This window comes from Jaculus jaculus, chromosome 3 (genome assembly GCF_020740685.1).
Source record: "Jaculus jaculus isolate mJacJac1 chromosome 3, mJacJac1.mat.Y.cur, whole genome shotgun sequence".
NCBI classification, from domain to species: domain Eukaryota; kingdom Metazoa; phylum Chordata; class Mammalia; order Rodentia; family Dipodidae; genus Jaculus; species Jaculus jaculus.
This window is the reverse complement of record NC_059104.1, coordinates 54,178,669-54,194,342: the sequence shown is the minus strand read 5'-3', so window position 1 is coordinate 54,194,342 and position 15,674 is coordinate 54,178,669. Positions and strand designations below refer to the sequence as shown.

The following is a 15,674-nucleotide window of genomic DNA, read 5'->3' as shown; positions in this document are numbered from 1 at the left end:
GATAAAAATACATCAGCTTCCAATAAACCTACAACATACTTACAGGTACTCAGAACAGAATGATTTTTCAGGAAATAACTCTAAGAATACACTTCATTTAAAATGTCATTCATCTTCCTATCTACTGTTTGTACGTATTTTAGTGTCTTTAATAGTAATAGCAAGGTGAATGGCAGCTCCAGTGTTTAGTAATAGGGTATAGTTTTACTGATATCAAGGCTAACTATATCTTATTTAAGGCAACCTTTAGATATTGCTATATTTAAAAATTACTTCAGAAGCATTTCATTTAATAATAGTTTTTGTAAAAGCATATTATTATTCACATATGCACAAGTAAATAAAAAACGAGGAGTGCATATTTCACGTCTAAACTTTTGTAATATGTATGAAGTTTTCAGGAAGTATAGCTTCATATATACTTGCCATTAATTTTTCCATTAAAATATTTATTATATCTCTCATCAATAATTATATTTTTAAACTACTGATTAGAACAGAACATCCATCTGTTTTCTTGGAATCATGTCTATTTAATTTCAGGTAACAAATGAAACATTATCTTTGTCATAAATTATCCTCTTTGTTATCAATAAGTAGCTTCTGGATCCCAGGATATTATTGAAAATATTCATCCATTTATTAACATATTTCTTAAAAGAAATCCATTCTCCATGACACCCATATTTATTAATAGGTATTCCTTACTAAATAAGAAGCAGGAGAGGATTAGCTGTCTCTGACTTAACTCTGTTTCCAAGAATACTAAAATGATACTTCTTTTTACTTGTTTCTAGTAATAGCAGGGAATTAAATGCTAGAAATAAGATGTACAACAGGATTTAAATTGGTAAACAGATGTACTTCCCCAAAGAAATTAGATAGAAGGCAAGGGAAAAAAGCACTAATAAGACTACCTTGCTTTTCTCAAAGAGTTGGCTTAATAGGCATGTTTTTATTGACTTGTCTTATAGGATTACCACTTTTCCAGGAAGATAACTTGAATTTCAGATGTATTCATCCATGTAATCAAAATGGTGTCTTTATCAGAGAAAAGGATAGCTTATAGAAGCAATAAAAGCATAAGGAAAACATCCTCTGTAGAGATAAAGAATAGTAACATATTTACATAGTCTTTGGTCTAAAATTCACACAGTTATTGAGTTGCTAGAATTTAAATTTGTCCCAGTAAACCAAACAGCTTTTGCTAAGTACTGCATGTAGAACATAGGTTTTGCACTGCATTTAAATCAGGTTCTTTCAGAAGCTTCTTAACTCTTTCATTACCTTCCAATTATAAGGATTTTTTAAAATCTATGTAGATGACATATTTCAGATAAGGTGTAAGACACAAAGGCAGTTAAACCAAAAGAAAGAAACTGCCTCATTTTTCACAACACTGGAACAGAAGAATAAAAGGACCAAAGGAGAATCCTAGCAGAGAAAAATGAAAACCATTGATTCCAAGGTGTAGGATTTCCAGAGCTCAAATATTTTCCATAATTTAAATTTATAAAGATGAGATTATTTAAATACAGGTTGTGATTTCTCTAACAATGTCACTGGTGTAAATAATTTTCTAAAGGGAACATATTCTGTCCTTCAAGTTCAAGAGGAACATGTAAGATTTATTTCTCCTATAATTCAAAATGCTGTCTTCTATAATAATAATACAATTTATAATTTATAGAAAAAAATGGTATTTAACAAACATATGTGATGTTAGTTTAAATAATATATGCATAGTATTAATAAAGACCTATTGTGAACAACTTGTAGGTCCTGAGCTTATTGTGAAGACTCACATTACTACTTTACAAATGAATGGTTTGGCAGCAAGTAACTCATAAGAATTAATCATTCTTGTTTTAGAATACCAATCGTGCCTTTTAAATTTAATATTCCTTCACAACAATTCATATTTTCATATCTAAAAGTATATTCTCAGTGTTTTCTATGTGTTTATGAAACTATGTATCAAATACTACTACAGTATCATCTTCTTCACGACCCATAAAGATCTCAAAAACCAGCATAGGTTTATAAGCATTAATAGAATATTCAAATCACTAGGAAAATCATAATATTGTCTTCATCTGGAAAGGAAGTGCTTGTTTTGGAGAAACTTATCAATAACTTAATTTATTTTTTTTGTTTTATTGTTTTATGTTTTGTTCTGTTTTACAGGATAGGGTCTCAATAGCCCAGGCTGACCTGGAATTCATTTTGTAGTCTCAGGCTGGCCTCAAACTCACGGTGATCCTCCTACCTCTGCCTCCCAAGTGCTAGGATTAAAGGCATATGCCACCGCACCCAGCATTAATTTAATTTTTATTATGGGCATAAACTATCTTTCTATGTTCAATGTCTACCTTTTTTATTTTTATCCTTTCTGCTTTATTGACATGCTTACTATTATTCTCATACATACTTTGATATCTTCCGGTTCTTTATCTTCCAGTCTTCTAAATAACACCTGTATTCCTTTTAAGGTTATCATTATGGTTGGATAATAACAATAGAATCTTAGGAAAGGAGGAATGTTGAGATGGGAAGAAGATGCTCTTTGCTTATGCAGCAATACAACATGCAATATTTATATTGTGAATATAAGAACAGAAGTTGAAGCAACAGACTTTAAACTTTTTAAAAATAAGTCAGAGCCACATGTTAGGTCATGACATGGAGAGAAATTTCCTCCTACCCCAAACTGAAGGCTAACCCCACAATGCACAACCCACATACCCCAGCAAGGAGGGTCCCTGTGGAAGGGGGATGACCGGGAGGAGACTAACAATGGAACTAACTTGACTGTATTCACTGACTACAAAAATAGAAATATATTTTATTTATGTACTTGTTTGAGACAGAGGCAGAGACAGAAAGAGGCAGACAAAGAGAGTGAGTATGGGCATGCCAGGGCCTGCTGCCCCTGCATAGTAACTCCAGATGCATGTGCAACTTTGTACATCTATCTGGCTTTGTGTGGGCACTGGGGACTCAAACCCAGGCCCCCAGTCTTTGCAATCAAACACCTTTAATTACTGAGCCATCTTTACATCCCTGAATTTTTAAAATAAAAAGATGTAGAGTATCATGGAAGATGAAATGCCATGGTTTGGAATCAAAATTGCTAGTGTAGTAACAAGTTTGAGGCCAGTGAATATTGGGCCTTTGTGTCACTGTTGTAGAAAGCCTGTCTAGAACAATGCTGATTTGGATACTACTTTTCTGTTAGTTCATATTCATATTGGAAAGGTCCTAAATACTTCCTGTTATCTTCCTGATTAAGCATTCAAATAATTCTAGAATCATTCAAGGCATATAATCACCTCCTCAAAGGCATTTGACCTCTATTTTCTCGTCTCTCATTGAGAACTTTTCTAGTTTTCTTTCATGCCTTAGCTAATTTCACTAGCAAAGTAGTTTCTCTTTGTTAATGCTGAGTTTGGAAATTCAACATAAATTCTGGACCTATAGATCTGATGTCTCACAGGTCTGGGAAAATCACCTTTCAATGTGGTGATTGTTTTTCTTTCTACTTCCTTTTCCTGAGTACACCTTCCCTCCTTACCTTTAAATTAAAAAATCTCTTCATCATTTGAATTTCAGGACAACATGATTCTCTTGTACAAAAGCTTTTCACAACGTTGCATTCGAGATGTTCCGCTGGACTTCTGTGGCTTTACATTCCTATCATATAGTTGAAAATGTAATAGCTCAAGAATTACTTTCCCTGCCCTGGTTTGAACATGAGTTATTTCTTCTATTTAAATTCCTTGTGGAACCTCTATCGTATGACACACTCGAGGATTTAAAAGTGATATACCTGAGTTCATTTACCAAATAGCATCTGAATTGAGATTGAAAACAACCAATGTCTTAGCATAAAGGAGATGCTGAAATGCATTATCACATATGAATTACGATGTACACCTTCTTCAGAGGAAATGCTGAGCTACACACATATCCTTCACCTTACTTAGCATTTTTTTTTTTTTATTTCAGACGTTTAGCCAGTCTTTTCATCAAAGAAAATAGAAACTGGTTCCATTGTCAGTTTCATACCGTGTTGAGGGCCACTTCTCTTCTGGGTACCTATTAGGAAAGAGATGGCTCTATTGAGCTCTTCCTTCACTCCCAAACATCTGCTGTGCCTCCACCTGATGACTGTGCCTCAGAGCAGGATGGAGGACTGAGGGAAACTCAATTTAAATGATAATCTCAAAGCCATGTGGCACTGATATGTGTGCCATCAATTTCCATTGCATGGTATAGACAGTCATTGTTTTATATACCTACCACTACTATAGAAAATGCCCTTATGCTGTTGTGCATTTGTTCTGTATGACAAATTCCATTTCAATTTAGTTTTCTTCATTTTGGAGTGTTTTCTATATGTTATCATTATATATGCTAGAAATGCCATTGGGATAGGCATCTTACCATGTCCTAAAGGTCATAAACATAGAAAACCATCCCTGAAGGCATGCAGGTGCAGTGAATAGTAAGTACATTTGCTTGAAGCAGCTCCAATGCACAGATGCAATCAGATCCTCTGAATAAGATATAGGCCAGTGGTTTCTGGTGTCTGCACACAGCCATGGAAATGGCACTAAGAAGAATTGTGTGATGCAGGTGCATGCTTGAGGATTTGTATATCAACGCTGCTACCATTTGACTGTTATAATAACTGCTTCTTCAAAATGTGCTCTGTCTCACTATCAAAAGCAATAAAATGGTATTTTATAACTAAATTAAAATCTAGGAACAAGACTTGCAGTTTACCCACCTAAAATATGCATATTTCTTTTGCAGTATTTTTATGTGAATTGCTTTTCTAAATTCTTACTTTATATGCTGATTATTATAAAATAATTAAGTTCCTGATGTCTTATGTTTTAGTATTTTCACCACTAAAGCATTTCTATGTTAATAGCAGTCTGCATGTAATGATACTCTTGCACCAAGCTACCTCACTTGTATCCGTTATGGTATGTGTTTACTAATGTGATATAGCTCCTCATGTGCAAGTAACAAGCAAAAGAACTACCAGGCAGTAGCAGGTAAAGACTATATGGTGGAGGGTGACTGATGTTTCCATGTTAGTTTTTCCTCCCCATCCTTATTCTTCCCTGCATAATACATGCATTAAGCTTATTAAAAAGAACGTCAATGTAAAGTATAAGGCAGTCATGTGAGCCCTTATTGAAGAAAACAGTATTTTTCATAATTTGTAGTATTAGGATATACCTTTGCATTCTAACATGAGAAAAAAAAATGAGTTGGAAGTAGCATGAGTTTTACCGCATGCTTATTAGAGACAATGTTGGAAGTCAGATTTGTACTCTCACATTCAGAAAGAGGGAAACCAGTTTTATTTTCACTTAAGACAATAATACATAGGGCACAAAAGTCACAACTGGATTAATTTTTATGAATATAGACTGTTAAGATCCCACCTCTATGGAATAAATCACACTACCACCTCAAGTGTTAGGGATCTATAGCATGGCAAAATAAAGTTAAATAATAATGAACAAAGTGAATGTGAGCATGTGTGTGTGCAAGAGAGAGAAAGAGACAGACAGAGAGAGAAGCTGTTCATATTAGAGTAGCGTCAGTTCACAGGATGTTACAAATTATGCCAGCTTAGTGAAAGAAACAAAGGAAACTATGATTTATTAAAGCTTGGTTGGACTATATTTCAAAAGCTTTCTATTTTAGCATTGGAAGTTTCCTCCTAAATGTTAGGATATATTCAAATTACTTGTGATTTGTTTCGCTAATTTGTATGTGAGTGCACTAGGATAGAAAAAAAGGCAACAGCAAGCTGATGTTACATCACTAAAATCTGTTGGTCAGAAACCACTGACCACAAACTGCCAGCCAATGATGCTGCTGCATCATGATGTGCAGGCAGATGTAAATTTGTGATGGGCCTTTGGCTTAGATTCTCCAGAATTCAACACAGAATGCCATGTCATCTGTGGAGATCGGTGCCTATTCTGCTCTTTCAGATAGCTAATTAAATGTTATGAAAGCTTATATTGCTGAAAGAAAGTAAGTTAGGAATAAAAAAAAATGAGCACAAATAAAAATGGACTTCCATTTATAGAGCTGCCTACGTGGAAACAGCTCTAATTTTAGGTGTTGTTAAGAACATCATTAACCAACACTGAAATACAGGAGTAATAGTACAATTTAAATCCATTTTCTAAATAGAAATAACACCATTTGGTTGATATTCAAAAGTACAAAAATTCTGAAATATTCATTTCCTATGATCATAGCATTTTGTACTTGTCTCTCTTGTGTTGCTTAATACATTTGTGTTATTTGAAAACTTCTGTGGCACAGATAATTATTTTTTCAGCATTAAGAAAAGAAATACAAGGTAGGTACTGGGTGCATATTTGAAACTCTGGGTGTTTTCAGATGTAGAACTATGCTAGCTCCCAAGGCAGCAGGAAAGTTTGAAACTAAAAGGAGGAAATCCTTTTATGTTCTTCAACATTTCCCTAAGTGGTAACAAATTAGTTGCCAAGTACTTTTCCTTGGAGGTGATGTATAATGCTTTGAAGACAGGAAAAATAAGTTTAAACTTCTGATTTGTGATGAACATCTGCAAAAAAGAAAGTTGGTAAAGAATAAAAGGGTGAATTTACTCTGAAATAAGATATTTTTGGCTTAATTCTCAGAATGATTTTTTTGTAGTGGATTACAAAACATCATACCACACAGAATATCTCTTGAATTTTAAAAATAGCTGTTTGACAGGGGCTTACTTCATCCTGGCTGATTTAAAAAATGTTTGACTCCAGTTTTAACCTTATACATGGCAGTTGTTGGCACCTTTCAGTTATGGTGGTCCAAATGATATAGTGGCATTCCAAAATTCAAGTCATAATATAAAGATTAAATTATAGCAACCACTTGAGTTGATTGCTAAAACCTAATTATTTAAGAGCAGATAATTTACTGCTGTATTTAAATTAAATTATAAATTTGGATTTAGTATTAGTTGTTTAACCAATCATGATTTCACTCCCATAGCTATAAGGCAGAAATGAAAATGAAGATGTCAGCCATTTATTGTTGTTTGAGATGGGGTCTCCCTACTTAACCCAGAATGAACTTGCAGATCTTGCGCCTCATGGTCCTGAGTGCCAGTACCCTGTCATGAGCCAACACGCATAGCTTATTAATGTATGAAATTAAACATTGATACACCAATATCTACATTTGTAGGTATAATTTAATTAACATGCAAGCAAATATAAGAAATACTATTTTATTATAGAAAATTATTCATGTTATCTCATAACAGAAGTTTACTGTGAGCCATTTTTCCCCTATGGCAATTGCTGATAATCATCATTAGGATTGCACAAGTAGAAAATTGAGCTAAAGAAGGTTACTGCAGTTTGCTATTTCCCTATCATAGTCTGTGTAATAGAAAGATACTGAGATAATAATATAGAAATTGACTTTACTTACTCATTTATTTACTCATTTATTTATTGATGAGATAGAATCTGACTATATAGTAAAGACTAGCTTAAAACTAATCATCCATTTGCTAGGATTTCAGTTATGTATGTACACAGGTATGTACACAGCTAGAAATGAATACTAAGGTGACAGATCAATGCTATTTGACTGTCACATGGCATTTTAGAAACTCATGTATTTAAGAGACTAGACATGGTACACCCATAGGCTGAAGTGCACAGAGCTTCATTTGGTAGACTTTAGGGTCGTCTTTTCCATGAAAAGTGTTAGTATATGTTTTTTTCATACAGCATTTCAACTATGCTATCATTTCTGCCATACAACACATTCATTGAATGAGTGACTATATTGTACTGAGCCAATTACAAAAACAAAGGTAAATTATGTATTAGATTAATCCAGAGAAAATGAATTTTAGATCAGTTATTTTTGTTGTGATTTCTTCTTTTAGTGTCATTGAACTTGTTTTCTGATACCAACACTAAATCTATGTAAACATTAATTATCTGTCTTTTTTTTCATTTCTTTAGTTTGTAATTCCACATACCTATGCTTGATTATTATCTCTATAGTATGGGAAACAATTTATCTTCTTTTAAAGTTGAAAGGGTTGACAAAATATTCTGCAGTATTTTCTGTATTATACAGAATAAGAATATGGAGGGGATGTAATATTATGTAGTAGATGATACTTGTGGTGGAAATTCTTCCAGAACAACTAACCTTGCTTGAAATGCTCACTTTCCTGATAGCCATCCCCCTAGTCAACTTGCATTTCATCTCTGTTTTACCTTCCTTCTCTTCTTTTCTTATTTTACTTTCCCTCCTTTCCTTCTTCCTCCTGTCCTAAACTTTCCTTTCCTTCTTTCTTCTTCTCTCTACCCCTCCTCTTTTGCCTGATTCTTTTCACATTTGGTCTAAGTATTGGGTCTCATTTGGCACTCAGTCAATACCATGTCTCTTCCACCTATGTGTTCACCTACATGTTTGTCTGTGCTCTTTCAGAGATGGTTCCATTTTCATAAATTTTAACCTCACCCTTAGCATACATGCCTACTTTGTGCTCATAGAATCTGTTGCTCACACAAAAATGTCCACTTGATTTGCTTCACTGCCTGTGAACTGCTGTGTCAAATTATAGTCCAATCATGAGGTGAACAGCTTGTAAAACCCCATCATCAATGCTCAACATTTGCTCCCCAGGATCTGATATAAAGGAATCAGGTAAAAAGGAGCAGATTTGCAGTGGTGAAGTGCAAACACTCATTTATGATAGTGGTTTCAAATTCAAGGTCCATCTACATTTTCTTACATCTGCATTAATCTCTCTCTTTCTCTGACCTGCAATTCATATTGAGTTTATTCAGTGATGGCTATACAAATAGCTGAAATGGAAGTCCAGTCAATATCAGAGTAGAAAATTGTGTTGGCATTTTAAGAGTGTATTCATTGTAAATGAATTTACATAAATATCTATGGCCCATTTGGGCATGGTGGCACATGCCTTTAATCCTAATACTGGGGAGGCAGAGGTAGGAGGATCACTGTGAGTTTAAGGCCACTCTGAGACTACATAGTGAATTCCAGGTCAGCCTGAGCTAGTGAGACCCTACCTGGAAAAAAAAAAAAAAAGCATGGCTCTAAAAGTTACAAAACTATTAAGGTATGAAATAGATTCCAGAGCTCACTATTATCTTTTTGAAGAGTAAAGCTGATTAGATGACATCATTTATTATTTCTATCACTGACAGATACACACAGGAGGACTGTGCCCATTCAAATTAGGAACAGAAAAGAGCTCTTATTAAACTTTTGTATCATCCTTTAATATTTTTTAAAATCAGCTCTAACTTAAAAACATAAGAAGCCCTCCAATAAAATGCAATGTGTCTATCCCAAAAGACGGTGATTCCCTTATGGAAAATTTGTCCAAACCCATGAAAAAGTAAACTTTGATCTTTATGGTGCTGGGGATCAAATCCCAGCCCTGTTATAGTGTAGGAAAGTGCTGTACCACTGAGCTGCATCCCCAGACCAATTCTGATATGCACATTTTCAAACGATCAAAAATACTATTGTGGTCATCAGGTTAATATAGTGGTAATCGTGGCAACAAGGATCTTCAGAAAGGCCAAAACATTATTTTCAAGCTATTAGTAGTATATATGAAGACTGATTTCTTTTTGTCAGTTGACTTAGCTAGTTGGAAACAGATCAGTTTAATGATTCCTTCATTTTTTCCTATTAGGAAGGCTTAAAACTGACAGCGTTAACCAAGGAAACAGGGTCAGCCTTGACATAATCAAGGATTTTTGCCTAATGAAGGGAAGTAAAAATTACTAGTTGTCCAGCATTCTTTTCCTTAATTCAAATCTATTTTTATAAACTAATGTAAATAATGTTTATATTAGAATTCTAACTGGTTTTCATTTTTATAACTGGTAGACTAGACCTTAAACTTTTGGAAATAAAATGCTTAGTTGGATTTGTGAGAATAAAATACATTTTCTCTGTCCTACAATAAGATTCTTTTAGTTATGTCTCTAACTGTGCCAATGTATACTGTAATTTACCAAAGAGATCATAATTTTGCTTGGTCTTACCTAAAAGTTCCCTTGGAAGAACCCTTTTCCAGTAAATAAAACCTCCCAAATTATCAGTAAAAAAAAAAAAAAAAAAGCAATGTGTCTAGCTTCCTTTGAAGTCCTACATATTGCTTTAACAGCCTTCCCATCATAGACAAAGTGTGAGTTTATGGGGGCATAATTCAACTTGGGACTACTTTTCAGGAATCTTATTTGCATTACATAATGAACATAAGAGTGGTTATTACATTTATTCCTAGGGAAGTTTTTTTTTTTTCAAAAAAGATCATATGTTAAGAAGATACATGCTACCTAAATATTTTTAAAAACACTCTATGTGTTCAAATGCAACATGTTTTGAAATGCCACATTTCTGTCTTGTCAAGAATCATTTTGATAGCTTGCCACATGCTTTTATTTTATACACAATTATTTTACTTCCTATAAGGTGAAAGCAATGGTAGATTTGCCTGTTGGTTGATAAGACATTCTTTTTGGACATTAATTATAAACATATTTTATATGAATTTTTTAAAGTAACTATGCAGGGCTGGAGAGATGGCTTAGCGGTTAAGCACTTGCCTGTGAAGCCTAAGGACCCCGGTTCGAGGCTCAGTTCCCCAAGTCCCACGTTAGCCAGATGCACAAGGGGGCGCACGAGTCTGGAGTTCGTTTGCAGAGGCTGGAAGCCCTGGCGCGCCCATTCTCTCTCTCTCCCTCTATCTGTCTTTCTCTCTGTGTCTGACGCTCTCTAATAAATAAATAATTTTTTTAAAAAAGTAACTATGCAAATGTTTTTAAGTATGCAATTTTCTTTTTCAAATGCAATTTATGTACATTTCTTTTTCCTTTAAAGGATATCATAAATTTGTAAGGATCATGTAGCATCAACTGGAAGCAATCCCTAGGACTCCTACATGTGCAGGGAATTCTATTGGAGGCAAATTGTAAATATCCTGTTCTGAAAATAAAAGTCCCTGATTTGAAATGGATCATTAAACACCGTGGAAGTAATCAACTGTGGAGAAAAGAAAGAACTACAAAAGGAATTCAAAGTTATGGTTGAGATTATAGAGGTCAATGGAAACAATGCAGCTGTCTTTATGGGGGAAAGCTGTTTCATAGGAAAGTTTTAAATAAAAATGGATACTTCCTATAGATTCTCCATATGTCAACTGGAGAATAATGCTCACAGAAAGCATTAATTTTTTAACAATAGGATATTATGAGGTGTCATGTGGCATGAACGATACCTGTTGAATAAACTATTTTTCATCTATTTACACCAAAAACAAAAGTGCAAGTGAAGAAACTTGGTGTTCAGGATCCATTAATGACGTAGGAAAGAGAACTTTTTGACAATCTTACTCATAATAAAGTCTGAGAGAAAATTCCATTTGCCACTCTCAGTAAGGAAAGGTGGTCTTTGAAAGAAAACCTTTCACTTTATTACTATCATGAAACAATTACAAGTGAAAGAAGGATAAATTACTTTTAAACGCAGCATAGGACTTGTGATGGAAGTTTGTGATCCACTTTTTCTCCTTTTATTTGTTGTGAAAAAAAAAAAAATCTTGATAATTCTTCTTAAGGCTCAGTGCCTCCAAGAGGGGTCAGGCAGAACAAAGAATGACAGAAATCTCCAGGGTACTGAGTTACAGCGATGTTGTGTTCCACTGGGAATAAGTCTCCAACGGCCACTTTTACTTCTTCCCAGGTTTTGGGGATTCACTAATATCTAGAGAATTGCCTTAAATAAAACCATTGTCTCAACCAGCAGGTTTATGCAACCATCCTGAAAGTTTTAATTATTGTTTTCTTTTCCTTTTTAATTAAGAGACCAGAGGTCAAGCAAGCCCACTGATAGCTGATCACAGCTTCAGTAGAAATTTCAAAGAAACCTAATGATGGGATCTCCTGTTTCCTCTTTTGTTTTGCAGAACCGGAAGAGTGTGTTAATTGCACAGATGAATGCCGAGTGCTTGGTCATTCTGATAGGTGTTGGATGCCACAGTTCCCTGCAGCCCACCAGGCTGAAAATGCAGACTACCGCACAAATCTCTTTGTACCCACAGTTGAAGCTAATGTCGAGACTGAGACTTACGAAACTGTGAATCCCACTGGGAAAAAGACTTTTTGTACATTTGGAAAAGACAAACGAGAGCACACGATTCTCATTGCCAATGTGAAACCTTATTTAAAAGCCAAACGTGCCCTGAGCCCTCTCCTCCAAGAGGTCCCTTCAGCATCAAGCAGCCCAACCAAGGCGTGCACCGAGCCCTGCTCCTCCACCAACGGCTCTCTGGATGGCTGTGAGGCAAAGCCAGGGGCTCTGGCTGAAGGAAGCAGTCCCTACATGCCCACTGACAGTCAGTATCTGTCCCCCAGTAAGCAACCAAGAGACCCTCCCTTCCTGGCTTCGGATCAGATGGCAAGGGTCTTTGCGGATGTGCATCCCAGAGCCAGCCGGGATTCCAGTGAGATGGGAGGAGTTTTGGATCAGCTGGAACACCCCAGCAGGGATCTGGGCCGAGAATCGGTGGATGCAGAGGAAGTTGTGAGAGAAATTGATAAGCTTTTGCAGGACTGCCGAGGGAATGACACTGTTGCTGTGAGAAAGTGAGGTGGGAGGAGAAAACGGCATTGACGTTCTCCTGTCTCTCTGTCAATTTGAAAGTGATCACTCCTGGTGACACCCATTGTACAGGGATGGAGAAAGACCAATGCTGCTTTAAGGCTTTTAGTGAACATCGGAAGTGCCCACAGTATGTTCTTTTCACTGCTGTTTCTTTTTCAGAAATAACAATGGTTTTGACCAAACTCATATTAGGACAGAATTAATGATGCTTAAGGAGAAAAGAATTAAAAAGAGATGAGAGAGAGAGAAAAGAAAATGGAGAGAAGATAGGAGGATGAGGAGCCAAGTTACCTTTTGACAATCTGTTAGGAAGGTATGCAGTGTGCGAATTCTAGTATTTCTGATCATTCTAAGACTGTCCTCCGCAATTTATACTGACTTAACTGTTTACCTATAAACCCCCTACAAAGCAGGGTCATATTTGTGATCTGTGGTGGATTTCTAGCTGTCATCACAGGCTTCTACTGAAAGTCCTGAAAAGACCTTGCAGTAGTCCAAGCTACACCAAACATTAACACATATTTGTGGTAAACATTTCTGTATAAAGTTACCTGCCACACATATAAACAAAAAGAACATTCCATATCATTAGTCAGAAGGAAAAATAAGAAAAAAAATAACAAAAAAATAACTCTTGATCATTTGTAAGACACCTCATGTCGTAGTAAAGTTAAATGTAAAGAAAATATATGGTCCATTTTGTCTGCACACAAGTAGAACAACTCACTTCATGAAAGGAGACAAAAAAATTACAGTCTTCAAAATGCCTTCTTAGCATTTTAGTGTCCAACAAAGATATTAATAAATATGAGTCCAGTTTAAATTTGACATGGGTCAGTTCTGAAAAATAGGTACCACTGAATGGAAATATTCACAGAAATTGAAATGATTAATGTGTTCTATTCAGTTGTGGACACTAAAATAGCTCAGGAAAAGGAAAATGTCTTAGATGTACACAAATCACATGACCATTTAAATGTGCAAATGTAAGAAGATTCAATGTGTTTACATCAAATGGCATATTTTTCTTGATTTATTGCAGACTCTTCCGTGCATATGAGCCAAATTGTTGAGTGTATAAGAGCTATATTGTGTATTTTATTAAATTAATATATAGTTGTGTTGCAAAAATATTTGGGCTTATATTGTAAATGGCAAGTGTTGCCTCGGTAGCTGTCAAACTCTATGAGTTTTGTTTTTCCCTGCTTCCTTTTCCCCATGGAATGTGGGAAGCAGTGCCTCAGAGCAAAGTCTCTTGTTTAATGTATAGTCTACCAAGTACTACAGTACATACTCTGTTCAAAATGTGTTTGAGTGAGCTGATGGAGCTAACTGAAAGGTCAAAAAAAAAAAAAAATACATCCGTCAGTCATGGTTCTGTGCAAGTCCTTTGTAGAAGCTTTTATTAAAGTCATGTTAAATCACAAGAATTACATTTGTAGCAGTACCTGAAACTTCTTCACATTGTTTTCAGCAGCATCCAGCTTCTGCCTATATAGATATCATGCCCTTGGTTGATTCTCAGAAGTATCTTAAGTGGTTCTGATATGTGTTCCCATTATATTTCAAAAACATGACAACACTTTAATGCACGTATGGTACCACCACTGGTTACTTGCATTGTGTAGTGTTTGTTAAGAGGTTTGAGTCTTACCTAAATCTGTTTTTCTTTTTTTTTTTTCTCTTTCATTGTTGCCTTCAATTGTTTTCTTTTTTCCTTCTTTCCCCCCTTTCTTCATGTCTTCCTTTTATTGATGTCTTTTAAGAATAATACTGTTTTACTCTATCACTTGGCTTCATTTTATATTGTGACATTGAGCAAAATTTAAATTTACTTCCATATGAGGCTAAGAAACTTCTAACTTTAGGAATTGGGATAATAAAATTAGTGCTTGCAGAAGTACTAGCAGATGGGAAAATGCCTTGATTGACATTTTTCTTTAGAATTTTATTTTTTTTTTTTTTTTTTTTTTTTTTTGTCATTTACAGCTTCATGGAAAACAGTTTTGATCCCATACCTTGGAAAAAATGTGGTGCTGAGTTAAACACAGGCTGCTTGTGCACTGGAGCAGAAAAGTGCATGATTTTCAAACTGGTAGAAAATTCTGTGCCTTCTTTTCTGGCCACAATGCCAGCATAGAAACAGCATAAATGTCATAATAACCTTATACTAAAAGAAAACCAAAAGCAAAACAAATATTGGACTAAATTCAGTTTTGTATTTAAAAATATACTGAAAATATTTTCATCAAATGATGTTAAATCTTTAGAACGTACCTCATTTGAAAGATTTCTTTGGGAGGAAAGAGTGTCCAACTCCCATCAGCCTTATTCACTTGAGTTCTCAAGTAACAGCCTTTTCAAAGCTCTACTCTAGCTTTTTATTATTCATCAATGTTTAAATTAGAAAAGAAGGGATCCTGAAACCTAATTGACTCTCTATTTTGGACAATTTGTGTCTCTGAAATGTGTCATCTCTATTGTATGACATTATTTTTACCACAACACTATAGGTTGATTTAGCTTGATAGTTGAAAACTGATAGAAAACCATTTCCCTTTAGTCTTACCATGTGTAATCACCCTTTCTCTCACTGTACAGATAACCTCTTAGTGAAATCTAAAGCTGTATCTAAATGATTTCAACAAAGAATTTAGGGTTTATTTTTTAAACATTCTTAATGCTAAGTAACCAGTTGTTCAATTTATTACATCTGTCTAAAGACACTGAAACACCATGTGAGTCTCAGATTTGATTTTGCCAAGGTGTAAGGGATTGACTTTAGGCTCTCTGTCACCAGTGAATTACTAGTGTTAGCTGTTTAACACATTCTCTGTATTTAGTAGTGATTATTTATTTAAAAGATGGTGGTAATTCAGCAGTCAGGACTCTGTGCTTTTAAAGTAGAGGGAATCTTTCTTTTGTTATTCATCTCC

At 34.9% G+C, this 15,674-nt stretch overlaps 1 protein-coding gene across 3 annotated transcripts in view; it reads left to right on the top strand.

Moving 5' to 3' along the window:
• Positions 1 to 14,111, top strand: part of Pcdh17 (protocadherin 17) — a 103,706-nt gene extending 89,595 nt beyond the window's left edge. For all 3 annotated transcript variants that reach the window (XM_045145222.1, XM_004651008.3, XM_045145221.1), the window contains one exon: positions 12,041 to 14,111. In XM_045145222.1, the coding sequence (XP_045001157.1) occupies positions 12,041 to 12,723 (683 nt within the window). In that variant the 3' untranslated portion in view covers positions 12,724 to 14,111. The remainder of the gene's footprint in view (positions 1 to 12,040) is intronic.
• Positions 14,112 to 15,674: the final 1,563 nt, after the last annotated feature.